General features: G+C 35.5%; 1 protein-coding gene across 1 annotated transcript; it reads left to right on the forward strand.

Moving 5' to 3' along the window:
• The first annotated feature begins 6523 nt into the window (after positions 1-6523).
• On the forward strand, positions 6524-15829 carry LOC148267361 (uncharacterized). The gene is given in 11 exon segments (XM_088216082.1): positions 6524-7739; positions 8160-8408; positions 8856-9489; positions 9622-10394; positions 10540-10671; positions 11807-12013; positions 12149-12351; positions 13340-13423; positions 13507-13551; positions 14559-14753; positions 15806-15829. Coding segments are annotated over 11 exon segments (3762 nt in total).
• Positions 15830-20096: the final 4267 nt, after the last annotated feature.

The following is a 20096-nucleotide window of genomic DNA, read 5'->3' on the forward strand; positions in this document are numbered from 1 at the left end:
GAAAGGAAATAATGTGAATAAAAAGGATGATGTGAAGAAGGCAGAATCCAAGAAATTTGAGTCAAAGAGTTTTTCAAATGGTGATTCAAGTAAGAGGTCTTCTATTTCTAAACTCACATGTTTTAAATGTTTGGGAAAGGGGCATATTGCTTCTCAATGTCCTAATTCCAGAACCATGGTTATGCTTGATGATGGATCTTATGTGAGTCAAAGTGAAGGGGAAGATGAAAAGGAAGCCAATTCATGTGAAGATGAAGGTGATCAATGTGAATTCAGTGGTGATGAAGTTCTTGTTACTATGAGGGCTTTGAATATGCAAGTTCAAGAAAAAGAGGCCCGAAGGCACAACATATTCCATGCAAGATGCAAAGTGCAAGATAAGGTATGCATGCTTATAGTTGATGGTGGAAGTTGCACTAATTGTGTAAGCACTTATCTTGTAGACAAGCTGGAGTTGCCAATGATCAAGCATCCTACACCATACCGCTTGCAATGGCTCAATGATAGTGGAGAAATAAGGTTAATCGGCAAGCTATGGTAAAATTTTCCATTGGTAAATATGAGGATGAAGTTCTTTGTGATGTAGTACCAATGAGTGCAGGTCATATTCTACTTGGACGGCCATGGGAGTTTGATCATGAAGCCAATCATGATGGCAGATCCAACAAGTACCGAATTGTTCACAAATAAAAGGCTTATACCCTTGTACCTTTGACACCCCAGCAAGTACATAAAGATCATATGAGAATGAGGGAAAAAAGACTTGAATATGAAAGTGAGCTGAAAAAGCCTAAGGAGTGTGTTGAGAAAAAGCCAAAAGCAAGTGAGAAAGAAGGTGCTTTCTTTGCTAGCATGAGAGATGTAGATAGGGCCATGAATTCTCACAAACCAGTGATTATGCTTTTGTACGATGAAACTTGTTTGGTTACTAATGAGTTACCTAACGATTTGCCTTTAGAAATTGTTGGTGTTTTGAATGATTTTGCAGATGTGCTACCCGAGGAAGTGCTTGATGGATTACCTCCAATTCGAGGTATTGAGCATCAAATTGATTTCCAGCCCGGTGCAACTATTCCAAACCGTTCAGCATATCAAGCAAATCCGGAGGAAACAAAAGAACTCCAAAGGCAAGTTGATGAATTGTTATCTAAAGGACAAATCCGTGAGTCTCTAAGTCCTTGTGCTGTTCTTGTGATTTTAGTTCCAAAAAAAGATAGTACACGGCGCACGTGCATTGACTGTAGGGCTGTTAATAAAATCACCATTAAGTATTGTCATCCAATTCCTAGATTAGATGATATGCTTGATGAGTTACATGGTGCATGCATTTTTACAAAGATTTATTTGAAATCTGGATATCATCAAATTAGATTAAAAGAAGGTGATGAATGGAAGACGGCTTTCAAAACAAAATTTGGTCTTTATGAGTGGCTTGTTATGCCCTTTGGTTTAACTAATGCCCCCAGCACTTTCATGAGATTGATGAATCATGTTTTGAGGCGTTTCATTGGAAAATTTGTGGTTCTTTATTTTGATGATACTCTGATTTATAGCAAGAATATGAGTGATCATATTGAGCATCTTAAGTTTGTTCTTGCTTCTTTGTGTGAAGAAAGGTTGTATGCTAATTTGAAGAAATGTACTTTTTATGTGGAAAAAGTAATTTTCATTGGCTATGTGGTAAGTGCTAATGGTTTGAGAGTTGATGAAGCAAAGATTGAGGCTATTCTTGACTGGTCAATTCTAACAAGTGTGACTGACTTAATCTTTCCATGGGCTTGCTAGTTTTTATCAAAGGTTTGTTAAAGATTTTTCAACAAAAGCAGCCCCTCTTAGTGAGTTGGTAAAAAAGAATATAAAGTTTGAATGGTGTAATTCACAATAAAAAGCTTTTGATCAATTGAAACATAATTTAACTAATGCAACCGTTCTAGCTTTGCCTAATTTTTTTAAAACTTTTGAAGTTTAATGTGACGCTTCAAGAATTGGAATAGGTGCTGTTTTGCTTCAAGAAGGTCGACCACTTGTTTACTTTAGTGAAAAGTTGAAAGGAGCTCATTTGAATTATCCAACTTATGATAAGGAGCTTTATGCTATTGTGAGGGCATTGGAAACATGGCAGCATTACCTCATGCCAAAAGAGTTTGTGATCCACACTGACCATGAATCTCTCAAGTATCTCAGGAGACAAAAGAATTTGCATAAGAGGCATGCTAAGTGGATAGCATTCATTGAGACTTTTCCCTATGTTGTGAAGTACAAGAAGGGTAAGGAAAACATTGTTGCTGATGCACTCTCCCGAAGGTACACACTTCTTGTTACCTTAGATGCAAAAATTATGGGATTTGAGTATATTAAAGAATTGTATGCTAATGATTCTGATTTTTCTCAAATTTTTGAAACATGTGAAAATGGAGCTTTTAACAAGTTCTACAAAAATAATGGTTTCTTGTTTAGAGAAAACAGATTGTGTATTCCACATTGCTCTTTAAGGGAGTTACTTCTACGAGAGGCACATAGTGGTGGATTAATGGGACATTTTGGAATTCCTAAAACTCTTGATGTCTTGAATGAACATTTCTACTGGCCACACATGAAAAGAGATGTTGGAAAGCTTTGTGGAGGATGTGTTGAGTGCAAACGAGCAAAATCCAAGCCCCTTCCTCACGGACTTTACACTCCACTGCCTATACCTCAATCACCTTGGATTAACATATCCATGGATTTCATTATATGGCTGCCTAGATCACAACGAGGTATGGATAGTATTTTTGTTATGGTTGATCGTTTTTCTAAAATGGCACATTTTATTCCTTGTAGGAAATCGGATGATGCAAAGCATGTTGCCAATTTGTTCTTTAAAGAAGTGGTTCGACTACATGGGGTTCCTAGAAGCATAGTGTCCGATAGAGATGTCAAATTCTTGAGTTACTTTTGGAAGACACTTTGGGGAAAATTGGGAACCAAATTGCTGTTTTCAACCACAAGTCATCCTCAAACAGATGGACAAACGGAGGTGACAAATCGAACTCTTGGTACACTCTTAAGTGGAATCCTAAAAAAGAATCTCAAGAGTTGGGAGGATTGTGTACCAATTGCTGAATTTGCATATAACCGAACTATGCATTCATCCACAGGTCTATCTCCTTTTGCAATTGTTTATGGTTTTAATCCACTAACTTCTTTAGATCTTTCTCCTCCGCCCATAAAGGAATATTTGAATTTAGATGGGGTTAAGAAGGCTGAGATAGTCAAGAGATTGCATAAAAAAGTTCAGCAACGTTTGAAGCACAAAAGTGAGCTAGTTGCTACAAGGATCAATCGTGGACGAAAGGAAGTTGTCTTTGAACCCAGAGATTGGGTTTGGGTTCATATGAGGAAGGAAAGATTTCCCAACAAAAGACAGATAAAGTTACACCCTCGTGGAGATGGTCCATTTCAAGTCCTTCAAAGAATCAACAATAATGCCTACAAGTTGGACTTGCCCGATGAGTTTGGAATTAGTAATACTTTCTATGTTTCTGATCTGTCCATTTGAAAATGATCCAGGACACGATTCGAGGTCGAATCTTTTTAAGGGGGAGGGAATTGATAGCGATCAAATGCACAAAAACTCAAATGTTGCTAATCAGGAAGCTCAAGTTTGTGAAGATGATAATTTCATCAACATTGCTGGTCCAATGACACGTTTAAGAAGAAAGAATTTGCAAGAAGCCTTGAAGAATTTGATTAGCACAAGTCTTTCACTAGAATGCTCCAAAGCCCACAATGCGAAGTCCAGAATTGTGAATTTCATGACCATTTCAGATCATGGGCCAATAAGGGCTAATGGATCATATTGGTTGATCAAGACAATCATTTTGGCCCATAATATGGCCTAAAATTAGTGCAAAAGCATGGCTGGTTCAAGACTACACTCTTTTATCAATTCTAGTCAACAATAATGGCTTGACTTTGAAGTTGAAGGACATCAATAAATCTGATCATTTATGAACAAGATTGGTGTCTTCAAAAGCATTAAAACTCTTTATTAGATGATGGAAAATCAGCATGGAGTAAAAAGAAGTCAGCCTTGGAAAAATGAATTCAAAGAAGACTAGAATCCCAAGTCATTAATTAGTCTTGAATTTTTTTTTTATTAGCTTCTATTTCCAAAGTTAATTTTAAGTAATTTACTTTTGAATTTCATGCTCCCTATGACCTATAAATAGGGATGCATTCTACTTGTAAAAATCATATTGAAATTACGTACTTGTTAAGGGTTTTCCTTAATTTACTATTCTCTTTGAGCTAGTTTGGGTCTTGCAAGTTGCTTACAAAACTTATTAAGTTTATCAACTAGGATTCTTCCTCCTAGTTGTGGCATCTTGGCCTTTCTTCTTTCTCTTCTGTGATTCAAAGGTTATCAGGTTTAATATACCTATTATTATTGGGTTCATTAGATTTAGGGGTGGGTAACAGTAATTCAATTTTTCTACCTTTTTGTGATTCAAAGGTGGTAGGTTTGATATACCTACTATTATTGGGTTCAAATAGGTTGGGTTGGGTTGCTTAGAAGATTTCTATAATTCTTTCCTTTTGGTGTAATTCAAAGGTGTTGAGTTTGATATGCTCAATGTTGTTGAGTTCATCCAAGATTGAAGATTGGCTGAACTAGATCATTAAGGAACGATCTTAATCAACGGGTAACCGTTGCTATCACATATAGTTAAGTATAACTCATTTTGGACTTTAAGTCTTGTCTTAGTGTCATTACAAGAATGAGCCCATAACTATATGGTGCCACAAACAATTAGTGGTGTTGGTTAAAAAGATTGGAGTTACAAGAAGTTACATAACAATTACATGCCTATAATTAGCCTAGTTATTGTTGGAGTTACAATTGTAATTACTCCATAATTAACCTAGTTATTGTCAGAGTTACAATTACAGTTATTGTATTGTAACTTATCATTGGTTTCTTTGACTATAAATACCAAAGGAACTCTTCTTTGTGGACATCAAAAGTTGTAATCAAAAATTTTAGAATTGAGTTGAGAGCGTTTTGGCTTTCTTTTCACTTTATGCACAAGGTGTTGATTTAGAACACAGTTGTTACCACTTGTATTTCAATTTTGATTTCCTATTTCAATTGTTCTTGGTGCTTGTTTGGATTTGGTTCAAGGGATATCATTTATCTTTCTTGGGTTCTCTTTAACTTCTACCATTTAGGTGATTTAACAAATTTGATTCATTTTTTACTTGTGATCTAAATTTCCTTCTAAACTGATTGAAGAGTTCTAAGGTTCAAGCAAGGGTCTTGGGGTTCCGCATCATTTGGTATCAGAGCATTGGTTCACCAAGTAAATTAATATATCCTTATTTTGTTGTCTTTATTTCCATTATTTCTTACAAAAAAAAGAGACAAAATTTTCATTCAGCAAAAAAAAAAAATCAAATTAGACTAATTTGCTTAATTGTGCAAAACACATTTCCACATAGTCTACCTTGTGTAATTGACACAGCTGCTGTTATTTCCCTTTTATTTATCTCATATAACATTCAAATACATTTAATATTTAAAAAAAAAACTCGTTTCAAGGCTGTTTGTTTGGTTGAGATTGTTTGTGTAATTTTTAAGGCTGTTTGGAAACAACTCACCTCAATTGAGTTTGTTTTCATCCAAAACTGTTTGTTTCACTTAATTTGAATATTTTAGGTGATAATTTGTGGTTCTATTAGAGAATTACAAGTTTCATGCATTAAATTCCATATTCACCATTTTTTTTTCTTGCATCTTTAGTTTTCATTTAATATTTTTGCCCATTTGCTTCTTATTACATCTTGAGGTAATAATATTGATTCCTTGTTGCTTAATTAACATAAAAATCATCATACACTTATTTCTATATCAAGTGTGTGCTCTTTATTGTTTAGATTGTTCTAGTTTGCTTTTAGAGTTGAATTCGTGTATCTTGTTTCTTTAGGAATTCTTTGTTATCTCTAATTAAAATTGAGTACATAGTAATAATTAATTGTTGTTTGAATTGGCCATTTTGTATAAAGTTATAAAAGATTGCTTGAGTGTTAAAAGCAAGAGAGTGTGAGCTCAAAAGAGGGTAAAAGCCAAAATTGAGTGAAACACGAGTGCCCATACTACGAGAGTAAACACGTGAGGGAGTGATTTGTGAGGTTGCAATCTATTTTGTTTGTCATTAAAATTTCAAATTTGAAGATGGAGCCACAAGGGAGTGAAAGAACATCAAAAGATCAAGAATTCATCCTCAAAACAATGCAACAACAATTTGAAAGGATTCAACTAACTATTGGCAACATAAATGAGAAACTAGAGAAACAACAACGTGAGTTAAATTCCATAAGAGGGGAAGCTTCCCAAGTCAATCCAGGGGCAAGAAGACTTCCAACACCACCTTTTGATGAGGAACTGGAGGAAGAATTTGATGACCAAGCTACTTTGGTCAATGAAGGTCAAAATTATATTAGGGGTCGAAACGATCTTGATAAAAACATTAAGAGCATCAAAATGAAAATCCCATCGTTTCTAGGTAAGAATGATCCGAATGCTTATCTTGAATGGGAGTGCAAGGTGAAGCTTATTTTTGAGTGCCACAATTATTCAGAGGAGAAAAAGATAAAGCTTGCAGCCGTGGAGTTTGGAGAGTATGCCATTGTGTGGTGGGATCAACTCATCACAAGTAAAAGGAGAAATGGAGAGAGATCTATTTTCACTTGGGCCAAAATGAAGGCTATCATGAGAAGGTGTTTTGTTCCTACTCACTACTATAGGGACTTACATCAAAAATTGCAAGGCCTTATACAAGGAAACTCTTGTATAGAAGACTACTACAAAGAGATGGAGATAGCCATGATAAGGGCTAATATTGAAGAGGATAGGGAAGGTACTATGGCATTGTTCTTAAATGGCCTTAACAAAGACATAGCGAACATTGTAGAGCTTCAACATTATGTGGAGATTGATGATATGGTGCACATGGCTATAAAGATTGAAAGACAATTAAAGAGAAAGGGGGACACAAGGCAAGCCAACACTTACATGGCCCCAAATTCCAATTGGAGACCGAATTGGAGGGGAGATAACAAGGCTGTCCAATTCAAAAGAGATGATAAAACCAAGCCAAAAGATTCTAATGACAATAAAAACAAAGGTATTTCTAACTCCCAAACTCCTAAGAATGGAGATATCAAGTGTTTCAGGTGCTTGGGTTTTGGTCATATTGCATCTCAATGCCCAAATAAAAGAGTAATGGTGATGCGTGGTGATGGTGTTGAAACGGATGATGAGAATGATGTGGACGATGAAATGCCTCCTTTGGAGGATTGTAGTGATGGGGAAACGCCTATGGAAGGTAGATTGTTAGTTTCTAGACGTGCTTTGAATATGCAAGTAAAGAATGATGATGAGGGGGTTAAGTTGCAAAGAAAGAACATTTTTCATTCTAGATGTCTAGTGAATGAAAAATTGTGTAACATGATTATTGATGGAGGTAGTTGTTTAAATGTGGCTAGTACCTTATTTGTTGATAAACTGGGTTTGAAAACTACAAAACATCCTAAACCTTATAAGCTGCAATGGCTTAACAATAGTGGGGAGGTGAGAGTTAATAAGCAAGTGAGGGTGCCTTTTACTATTGGGAAGTACAGTGATGAGGTGATATGTGATGTAGTTCCTAGGCAAGTTAATCATATTTTGCTGGGTAGACCATGCCAATGGGATAGGAGAATGATGCATGATGGGTATCTCAATAGGTACATGGTAGGAAAAGAGGGCAAAAAGTACACTCTTCTTCCTTTAACCCCTAAACAAGTTTTAGAACACCAAATACAACTTGAAAAGTCTCATGATGAATTCGCACAAAAAGAGACTGAGAGAAAAAGAAAAGAAAATGAAAAAGAGAAAAGAAACGACAGTGAGAGAAAATTAGAGTGGAAAAATGAAGATCAAAAGGAAAAAGAAAGAGAGATGCATTCGACCATAGAAAAGAATGAGAGAAAGAAAATGAGCTTTTATGCTAAAATGAGAGATGTGAGGAAAGTTTTATTTTCTAACAAGCCAATTATTGTACTCATGTACAAGGAAGCTTGTTTCTCAACTAACGAACTTGGCCCTTCTTTGCCAAGTGTTGTGGTTGAAGTTTTGTAGGAATTTAGCGATGTTTTTCCCGATGATCTACCTCAAGGTTTACCACCTTTGAGAGGGATTGAGCATCAAATTGACTTTATTCCCGGGGCTGCCATACCAAATAGACCAGCCTATAGGAACAATCATGAGGAGACCAAAGAGCTTCAAAGGCAAGTGGAGGAGCTCTTACAAAAGGGGCACATTCGAGAAAGTTTAAGTCCATGCACAGTGACCGTCTTATTAATACCCAAAAAAGATGGTAGTTTGCGTACGTGTGTTGATTGTAGAGCCGTCAACAAAATAACGGTAAAATATCGACACCCAATACCTCGACTTGATGATATATTAGATGAGTTGCATGGTACTTGTGTATTTTCTAAAATTGATCTTAAAAGTGGTTATCACTAAATAAGAATGAAACCAGGAGATGAATGGAAAACTGCTTTTAAAACAAAACAAGGGTTATATGAGTGGTTGGTTATGCCATTTGGCTTAACTAATCTGCCAAGTACTTTCATGCGTTTAATGAATCATGTTTTACGTGAATTTATTAGAAAGTTTGTGGTTGTCTACTTCAATGACATTCTTGTGTATAGCAAATCTATTGATGAGAATGTCATGCATTTGAGGCAAGTGTTTGATACATTGCGCAAATTTCAACTATATGCTAACATGGAGAAATGTACGTTTTGCATTGATCGCATTATTTTCTTATGATATGTCGTGAGTGCAAAAGGAATCGAGGTAGATAGTGAAAAGGTAAAGGCTATTCAAGAGTGGCCGACACCTAAAAGTGTAAGTGAGGTGCGTAGTTTTCATAGTTTAACAAGTTTCTATAGGAGATTTGTAAAAGATTTTAGTGTCGTTGCTACCCCTTTAACTGAAATCATGAAAAAAGATAAGGGGTTTGTTTGGGGGAAAGAACAAGAACATGCGTTTTCCTTACTGAAAGAAAAGTTATGTAATGCGCCTTTATTAAGATTGCCTAATTTTGATTCAACTTTTGAAATTGAATGTGATGCCTCTGGGCTTGGGAAAGGTGCTGTTATTATGCAGGATAAAAGACCCATTGCATACCTCAGTGAGAAGCTCAATGGTGCACAATTGAATTATTCCACCTATGACAAAGAGTTTTATGCTTTGGTAAGAGCATTAGAGACATGGCAACATTATTTGTTACCAAAAGAATTTGTGATTCACACCGATCATGAATCTTTGAGGCATTTGAAAGGCCAAAGCATGCTTAATAAACGACATGCAAAATGGGTAGAATTCATAGAGTCCTTCCCATATGTGATCCAATATAAGTAAGGAAAAGAAAATGTGGTAGCTGATGCACTTTCAAGAAGGTACAGTCTTATCTCTACTCTTTCTACAAAATTGTTGGGATATGAACATTTCAAAGAATTATACGTGCATGATAGTGATTTTTCAAATGTTTATGTGGCTTGTGAACATGCGGTATTTCAAGACTTTTATAGGCATGATGGTTTTCTATTTAAAAAGGGAAAATTATGTGTGCCTAATAGTTCTATTAGGGAGTTGCTTGTTTGTGAAGCACATAGTGGTGGTTTAATGGGACATTTTGGGATTGGCAAAACTTTGAGAATTTTACATGAACATTTCTTTTGGCCTAATATGCGCAAACATGTTGAGAAAATTTGTGCGCAGTACATCTCATGTAGGAAAGCTAAGTCTAGAGTTCAACAACATGGACTATATTTGCCATTACCCATTCCTACACATCCTTGGGTTGATATTTCTATGTACTTTTTGTTGGGTTTGCCTAGGACTAGAAAAGGCCGAGACTCAATATTTGTTGTTGATGATCGTTTTTCCAAAATGGCACACTTTATACCATGTCACAAAACAGATAATGCCACACACATAGCGGATTTGTTTTTCCGTGAAGTTGTTAGAATGCATGGCATTCCTAAAACCATTGCTTCCGATAGGAATGTTAAGTTTTTAAGCCACTTTTGGCGAGTTTTGTTGTCCAAACTTGGGACCAAACTTTTATTTTCTACTACTTCACATCCACAAACAGATGGTCAAACTGAAGTAGTAAATAGAACACTTGGTACATTATTACATGCTTTAATTGGAAGGAATGTTAAAACTTGGGAAGATAAGCTACCATTTGTTGAATTTGCTTATAATCGGAGTATACATTCTTCTACTGGGTTTTTTCCTTCTGAAATTGTGCATGGTTTTAATCCTTTAACTCCACTTGATTTGTTGCTTATTCCTATAAGTGACAATTCTAATTTGGATAGAAATAAGAAAACAAAATGGTTAAAGCAATTCATGAAAAAGTAAGGTAGAACATTGAAAAGAAAAATGAACAAGTAGCATCCATGTCAATAAAGGAAGGTGCAAGATTTCATTTGAACCCAGAGATTGGGTGTGGGTTCATATGCGCAAGGAACGATTTTCATCAAAACGGAAATCTAAGTTGGATGCTTGTGGGGATGGTCTATTTCAAATCATAGCCAAAATAAATAAAAATGCCTACAAAGTGGACCTACCAGGTGAGTATAGTGTTTCGGCTACATTTAACATATCTAATTTATCCCCTTTTGAAATTGATGCAGGAATTGATTCGAGGACGAATCCTTTTGAAGGGAGGGGGAATGATGCAAACAAGGCTAAAAACACTTAAGATACTCAAAGAGCACAAAATGTGACTTGGAGCAAATTTCAAATGATGTAAACACAAATACAGTTCCAAACCTGGAAAGTTTCAGCGGACCAGTAACAAGATCAAAGGCAAAGAAGCTTAAAGAGTTGCTCCAAGTTTTTACTCAAAAACTTGTGGATGATGGGCTGGCCAATTGTGGAAAGTTCTAATATGAGTTTTTTGAACAACCCGAATTCATAACTGTAATTGGATTTAAGTGATTTAGGATAATTTGGGCTTGTTTGAGTCTTATTGATAATTGATGAATAAGCCTTGTGTATGGGCTGGATTAGTTGAGTTATTTTAAGTATTTTGGATTGTTTTATTTTAGTTTGAGTTAATTAAGCCCATATAGTTAAGTATAACTCATTTTGTGCTTAAGTCTTGTCTTATTGTTATTACAAGAATGAGCCCATAACTATATAATGCCACAAATAATTAGTGGTGTTGGTTAAGAAGATTGGAGGTACAAGGAGTTACATAACAATTACATACCTATAATTAGTCTAGTTATTGTTGGAGTTACAATTGTAATTACCACATAATTAACCTAGTTATTGTGGGAGTTACAATTGTAGTTATTGTATTGTAACTTATCATTGATTTCTTTGGCTATAAATACCAAAGGAACTCTTCTTTGTGGACATCAAGAGTTGTAATCAAACATTTCAGAATTGAGTTGAGAGCATTTTGGATTTCTTTTCACTTTATGCACAAGGTGTTGATTTGGAATAAAATTGTTATCACTTGTATTTCAATTTTGATTTCCTATTTCAATTGTTCTTGGTGCTTGTTTGGATTGGGTTCAAGGGATATCATTTATCTTTCTTGGGTTCTCTTTAACTTTTACCATTTAGGTGATTGAACAAATTTGATTCCTTTTTTACTTGTGATCTAAATTCCGTTCTAAACCGATTGAAGAGTTCTAAGGTTCAAGCAAGGGTCTTGGGATTCCGCATCATTTGAGCTTGAATGTGATGCTTTAGGAATAAGTATAGGAGTTGTGCTAATACAAGAAGGGCGCCCAATAACCTACTTTAGTGAGAAACTTAGTGGCACATTGTTTAGATACTCGACCTATGACAAGGAGCTGTATGTCTTAGTGCAATCCTTGGAAGTGTGGCAACACTATTTACTACCAAAGGAATTTGTCCACACTGATCACGAATCCCTTAAGCATTTAAAGGGCCAAGGTAAGATCAACCACTGACACGATAAGTTGTCATAATTCACATAAACGTTCCCTTATGTGGATAAGAGAACATACCTTCGAGATAATACATCTGCAAAGATGTTGTCTTTCCCTTGCTTAAGCTCTAAATTCTTAGTGTTTGAGCGCATAAAGGTGATGTACGTCAATGATAAAGATTTTTTCTTTCTTTACAAAGCTAGTGAGCACTATGCTTTCCAAAAGTATCACCAGAGTAATGGATTTCTCCTAAGGGAAAACAGACTCTGTATACCAAGTTATTCCATCAAGAAACTATTAATATGGGAAGCACATAGTGGGGGACTCATGGGACATTTTGGGGTAGCACAAATCCTAGACATGATATAAGAACACTTCTATTGACTAAATATGAGGGATGTCGAGCGTATCTATAGCCAGTGTATCGCATGTAAGCAAGCCAAATCTAGAATGATGCCTTATGGTTTATACACCCCGCTACCTATACCCACCGCCTCGTGGGTAGACATCTCTATAGACTTTGTACTAAGGCTGCCTAGGACAAGTAGAGGTCATGATAGTATATTTATTGTTGTAGACCGTTTTAGCAAGATGGCCCATTTTATTGCATGCCATAAAATAGATGATGACACAAATATCACTAATCTATTCTTTAGGGAAGTCGTCAAACTTAACAGTATACCTAAAACTATTGTGAGTGATAGGGACATTAAGTTTCTCAGCCACTTTTGGAGAGTGTTGTGGGGAAAGTTAGGAACAAAGTTGTTGTGCTCCACTACCTATCACCTCCAAGCCAATGGGCAAACCAAGGTGTTAAATAGGACCCTAGGATCCCTTATAAGAGTCGTGGTAGGCCGCAACTTGAAGACCTGGGAAGATTGTCTACCTATGATTGAGTTCGCCTATAACCGAAGTATTCATACTTTCACTAGGATGTCACCTTTCGAAGTAGCACACAATTTTAATCCTTCGACTCCATTAGATCTAACCCTTGTTTCCATGCAGGAAGTAAAAAGTATGGATGGACAATAGCACACTGAACTCATTAAAGCCATACACTAGAAGACTCAGGAGCACATACAAAAATAGAATAAAGCTTATTGCTAACAAGGGATGGAAACGCCTTGTTTTCCAATTGAGAGACTAGGTATGGGTTCACTTAAGGAAAGAAAGGTTCCCAATCAGCAAAAATCTAAGATGAATCCTTGAGGAGATAGACCATTTCAAGTTCTAGAGCGTGTCAACAACAATGCCTACAAGATCAACCTACTAGGTGAGTATGAAATATCCACTACTTTTAATGTATCTGACCTGTTGCCTTTTGATGTAGGTGAAGATTCGAGGATTAATCTTTTCAAAGAAGGGGGGGGATGACAGGAGAACCATCACGAAGGATATCCTGATAAAAGAATATGTGTAGGACTCTAAAGTCCATGACGAACTAGGACCAATGGGGAAATAAGTCCAGTTGCCTATAGGTCTAATCACCAATGACAGGCCCGCAAGCTTGCAGGAATTTTCAATTTGCTAGTCCAGGATTGGGTCAGTAACATGATCATTAATTAAGCATAAATGGATGCCCAAAGTCCAGTCTGAAGATGGAAGACACTTGAGGTATGCATAAACCTCCTTTGGCACATGAGTAACAAGCATGGAGATCCACCCGTGCAGGTGGGTAACTCGAACATGTCAAGCAACTTGCGAGCATGCGACCGGAATAGCCCGCATGCCCCGGGTAGCGTGCACGCAATTCCCGCTTGGCATGCACGTGGCCCCGTGTGTGCATGACCTACAGCACGAGATTCTTACTCGGCCACCGCATGTGGATGGCCTTGCGAAGGGCCCAACTAGCCCAAGCACACCAGTTCACAACTCCCGCAAGCCTTTTCTCGCACAACTCGTGCGGATCAGACAGCCCGGCCATTCGGGTGACCCAAACCAGGCTGGCCCTTTTCCCTTTTTTAATTATCTAGTATTTATTTTATTATTTTAAAATTTTAAAAGGCTTTTGGGATCCACTTTTTAAATTACCAATGTTTTAAATTAAAATTCCATATGCCTAAATTAATTTTTGCATGTGTTTTACATGAAAATCACATGGGATAAACATTAAATTATTTTAATTATTATTTTATTATAAATTTATCCCTTAGGATTATTTAATTAATTTATTTAGAATAGCATAATTATTTTATTATGTAATTATCCTAGATTTAGAGAGATTTTTTTTTAAGGTATCATTTTATAAAATTATCTCAAGAGTTTGTACTCATCTAGATTGCTCGAGAAATGTTACAAATAGACCTTTGCCCATAGGTCGTAAACACACCAATTACAACCAATTTGAGATAGTTCTTTAAAGCTTAGGCTTTTCTTCTTTTTAGCATTTTTTCTAAATTAGCTTCTTTAAGTTCTTCAGAAAGCAGGAGTCTTCAGAAGTCTTGTTGAGCTAAGGAACAGAGATCAACTTATCAGTAAGTCTATGGCATTTTTTCTTTCTTTGTTCATTTTTCCTAGTCTTTGTTTTTACTTTATTTTTTGGATTGTAGATTCAATTAGAGGGAGGAGTTTATCTAAGAAGTTATAGTTTTGGTATTGCATACATTGAGTGGGTTATAGGAGTTGATTCGATCCTCCCCATACCCTACCGCGTCATAACTTATTTCAATGAGAAACTCAGTGGAGCAACATTAAACTACTCAACCTATGACAAGGAGTTGTATCCCTTGGTACAAAGATTAGAGGTATAGCAACATTACCTACTGCTGAAGGAGTTCATAATTCACACAATCATGAGTCCCTAAAGCATCTAAAGGGTCACGATAAACTCAACCATCAACATGGTAAGTAGGCTGAGTTCGTCAAGTCATTCCCATATGTTATCAAGTATAAAAAAGGTAAGGATAACACTGTAGCTTATGCATTATCCCGCAGGTATGCTTTGATTTCTACTATTAGTTCTAAGTTGTTAGGATTCGAGCATATTAAAAAGATATATGCTGATGATTTCGAATTTGCCTCTGTTTATCATGCATGTAACCATTATGCATTCTAGAAGTTCTATAGGCATGACGGGTTCTCTTTAGGGATGTTAAACTTTGTGTGCCTAATTATTCACTTCAGGAATTGTTAGTGCTAGAAGCACATAGTAGGGGACTCATGGATCACTTTGGGATAACGAACACTCTAGACATCTTACATGAGCAGTTCTATTGGCCTAACATGAGGAAGGATATAAAATGCATTTATAATAAATGCATTGCATGTAGACATACCAAGTTTAGGATATTACCTCATGAGCAAGCCCACGTTGCTACATGCATGCACAAAGCTGCATAGGAAGGAGATGTCTGCGGACACGAAAGTAACATGCAAGAACACTTACCCGTGCACGGAGGTGACACGCATGCGAATAACATATACATGCAAAGAGATAGTGCAAAGGAGCATCCACAGGAAACCACAAGCCTGTAAGAATGAAGAATCCTTATCCTTCTTGGATTCCTACAAGCATGGAGATCTGTCACGACCACCCCTCTTATAGGGCATGTTCGGAGCACAGTAACGCTTTACACTTAATTAAATGAGATATAATTAAACTTTCATTAATATAAAAATGTAAAAGTGTTACATCCCTTAATATATATACATCATATACAAACAAAACGAGACTCTAAAATTTTTTCTTTCTTACATTACAAAGTAAAAGCACAAAATAGTAAACTGAGTTCTTACAAAACCTAACTTGTAAAAGACTTCTCTGCTATTATGACTTACTCTTCGTCGGTCTCTACAGGATCTGAAAATGATGAGGGAGTGAGATATACACTATCCTAGTAAACAGATATCATGATACACACATAATACATGCAATAGATATAATTTTCACACACATCAAAACATATATCTTATATATTTATAAATAATAAATAACTGGATCAGAAAACAGATAAATAGGGGTTCACATTACAAATTAAGCACAAAGGTTTTTCAGGGTGTTACATCTTCATAACCCTAAATCGGTTTGCCCATTATCATGGAAGGGTTATTACTATCCATCTATTTACTGATTTTTGGTGAACCACTCCTTGTGAATGGACACTGTATTGGCCTTCTCTCTAACAAGAGTTAATGGTGACTGACTGTAGCGGTCACAGTGGTGAAGTAACGTTGTGATAAGAGAAATTCTAAATTACTATTTTCTGAACATATTATTATTCCCATTCATAGTGGTAGTTAGGGATCCCTTCTACCTTTCGTAGGTATAGGACTAAATAGCTTCGTGCAAAGATCTATAACCATTGAAACCCACGTGAGTCACTTTTGTTGTAATAACCTATTTTGTATATTAGTTCAGTCATTGGTTAGTTATAGATCACTTTAATGATTTTCTATCATGCATATGATTATGTCAGGGATAGGTCAGAGAATAAAATTTAAAAGAAAGATACGTCAACTTTTTATTATGAAGTTTTTAGCTGTCCAAAAAATGCAAATATGGCATTTAAAACGGTAAAAGTATTTTCACTTATCTGTCTTAAATAACTTTTGAAATGTTGAGTATGATAATAATGCTATGTTCCTTATTGAGTTTCATGGAACCCACCCAAATCCATTTTTCCCAGATGATGTGTCTCTCAACCTGCTCCTTGATACTTGTTTGGATCTGTTTGTGTATCCGTAGCTTGTTAGTTGTGAATGTGCGATTCACAAGTGTCTATAAAAATGTCTGTAGTTATTTTACTAGCTAACTTCTCTACCTCAAAAGTGTAATGAGACTATTAAATTTCGTAAGGGATGAATGAACTTCCGCGCTGTACATATATATTTGCAATCATACTTGCTCTGCATTGGACACCACTCCCCACCAGGTAGCATGACGTCACATTGAATCCTATGCAAACCTTGATTTGGGTAGAGTCCCCTCTTACACAAGCTCTAATCTCTCAGCTCAATCGTGCAAAGTTTCCCCTATAAAACAATTAAATTTCTCTATTGACGCTGGCAGAGTCTCCCCTTATAAAAACCCCAATTTCTTATTTTCAATTGAGTAAAGTCTCCCCCCCCCTAGATTATCTCAATTTTCTACCAAAATTTTGGCAAAGTCTCCCCTTAGGAATATTGTAACACCCCACCTATTATTGTGCTAAAATGATTTGAAAACTCTATTTATTTGGCCTTTGGCCGCCTTAAACTTAAATTAATTTATATTGTTTAATATTTCTCAAGATTTGTAATTTTGATCTATTTTTATTTTATTTTATTTCAAAGAGAAAATTTAAAAAAAAAAATCAGAAAACAGTGAAACAGGAGAAAACCTCAAGGTTTCGATAAGGAATCTAGTATTACTTAAGGAGTATTTTTAGATAAGAAAATTTAATATGATTGTTATTTTGTCTGTTTTGCATGCCTCTGTGTTCAAATGAGTCGAATTGTTCTGATTTTCAAAATTATGACGTAGCACAAGATCACTAAAATCTTTCTTTTTTCAAAAAAATGAAATTATTTTCATATCATAATTTTTCTTTCTTGATCGTGAAAAACCCAAATTAACTATCCATTTTAATTCACTTCTTTCCTTAGTTTTTCATGTAATTAGAAACATTGTTGTACAACTAAGTAATTTCGTATGCAAAACAGAAAATGAAACATACAACGAAAACAACAAATTCAAATCTAGGTCCCTTTCTTGCAATTTCCGTTCACCTACTCAAAACTTATCAATTTATCAGAAAGGTTGGTTAGCAAAATTATGATGAAAATCATAACGTGGAGGCTTTAGGACAGGCACTACTTATACTTATAGATTTCCTGTATAAAATCTCGTACTAGAGATCACCTAAATGTCCTCAAAATTCACATAATAATCTGCTTAAAAGTCCAACCTCTCAGGTCAGTAAGTAAGCCCGAGATTCCAATGCAAATTTTCCACATTTGACACTCGTTTATTCAACTATTCCAATCACTTAGATGTTCTATTATATCTAAACTATACCTAACATGCATTAACTTATCTTATCTTCACTCACCCAATGCGTTCCAACAGGCATGTACATGCTGCATGTGCGCGATTACGTGCATGTGCGCAGGAAGCCAGGCGTACGCCCAACACCCCATGAATGCATGACTCAACTCTGTGCAATAGGTCCACACGACCCACCTGTGCAACCCGCACGCTGCCCGCGTGCCAAGTAAGGTACCCACACCGCTGGAGTTTTTCTAAGTCCTTCTACGCTCTTTATATCATTTTCCAAGTTCTTCAAGGTTTCCCATGCTTTTATAATTATTCCATGAGATTAAAGTGCTAAATTGGAGAATAATTTCAACTCAAAATTGAAGTCTAAGGGAGATCAAGATTCTTGAAGATTTGGATAAGGAGAAAATATTATTTTGTTAGTTATTTTAATTATATTGATAATTTTAATTAAATTTAGGATAAGGTTCTTTTATTTTAATATTTTGTATTTGTTTTCTAATTAAATTAGGTCCTAAAATTTGGAAAAGAATTTTAAATCCCATTCCAATTAGAAATAGAAAATAAAAATCTACATAAAGGCTTAAATTCTAGCTTTGTAAACACAACATTGAGAATTAATAAAATTAAGCTTTGTGCTTTTCTTCAAGAATTAGCTTTCGCTAATTTCTAACATCTTCTAATTCTTCAAAGTTAGGGAGCTTTCTGAAGTCTTGTTGAGCTGAGGAGCTGGGATCAACTTATCCAGTAAGTCCTGACATTTTTCTTTTTCTCGTTTTAATTTTCCGATTTCTTGTTTTTGCATTTCATGTAGTTGGGTGTAGATTCAAGTAGAGAGGGGTTCATTTAAGCAGTTAAGTCTCCGATTGCATATTTAGGTGAGGTTTAAGGAGTTCAACAATCCTCCTTGTATCCTCCTACGTCTTTTAGTTATAAAGCGCGGTGTAGGCCACATAACATTCATTCAAGGGGGAGACCTAGTGGATGTTGAATCCACCAAAAATAAAATCCTATTTAATCAAAAAAACAACATTGAACTAGTGGTAAGTAGGCTCAAATCATTAGGGAATTGAGAACTAATTTTCTTCCTTGACCAGTGAATGAGAAAAGTAAACAAAGGGGGGTTTCTTGAAATTCCATATTATTAAAAAATATAAAATACCCAATAAGAATGAAGAAAAATAGTAAAGAATTCTAGAAAACAGTTTAGAGAATAAAGCAAATATAAGATAGATTCCCAGTTAAAGAAATAACTAATTTCAAGTTATGAAATTAATCATAGATGCAGTGATTAATTATACTAAGTGCAGCAAACCAATTCTAGTTGTCGAAAACATTCCGACAGCCCTTCCTTAATCTTAAATCAACCAAGAAACGTTCATTGATTGATTCTTGTTGATCAAACAGTCCTTGTGATGCAAATAAGACTAAAAACACTCAAGATACTCAAAGAGCATCAGAAAGTGACTTGGAGCAAATTTCAAATGATGTAAACACAAATACAGTTCCAAACTTAGAAAGATTTAGCGGACCAGTAATAAGATCAAAGGCAAAGAAGCTTAAAGAGTTGCTCCAAGTTTTTACTCAAAAACATGTGGATGATGGACTGGCCAATTGTGAAAAGTTCAAATATGAGCTTTTTTAACAGCCCAAATTCGTAACTTTAATTGGATTTAAGTGATTTGGGATAATTTGGGCATGTTTGAGTCTTATTGATAATTGATGAATAAGCCTTGTGTATGGGCTGGATTAGTTGAGTTATTTTAAGTATTTTGGATTGTTTTATTTTAGTTTGAGTTAATTAAGCCCATATAGTTAAGTATAACTCATTTTGGGTGTCATTACAAGAATGAGCTCATAACTATATGGTGCCACAAACAATTAGTGGTGTTGGTTAAGAAGATTGGAGTTATAAGGAGTTACATAACAATTACATGCCTATAATTAGCCTAGTTATTGTTGGAGTTACAATTGTAATTATCACATAATTAACCTAGTTATTGTGGGAGTTACAATTATACTTATTGTATTGTAACTTATCATTGATTTCTTTGGTTATAAATACCAAAGGAACTCTTCTTTGTGGACATCAAGAGTTGTAATCAAGCATTTC

The sequence above is a fragment of the Carica papaya genome, chromosome 3, assembly GCF_054855325.1.
Source record: "Carica papaya isolate Zhongbai chromosome 3, ASM5485532v1, whole genome shotgun sequence".
NCBI classification, from domain to species: Eukaryota; Viridiplantae; Streptophyta; class Magnoliopsida; order Brassicales; family Caricaceae; genus Carica; species Carica papaya.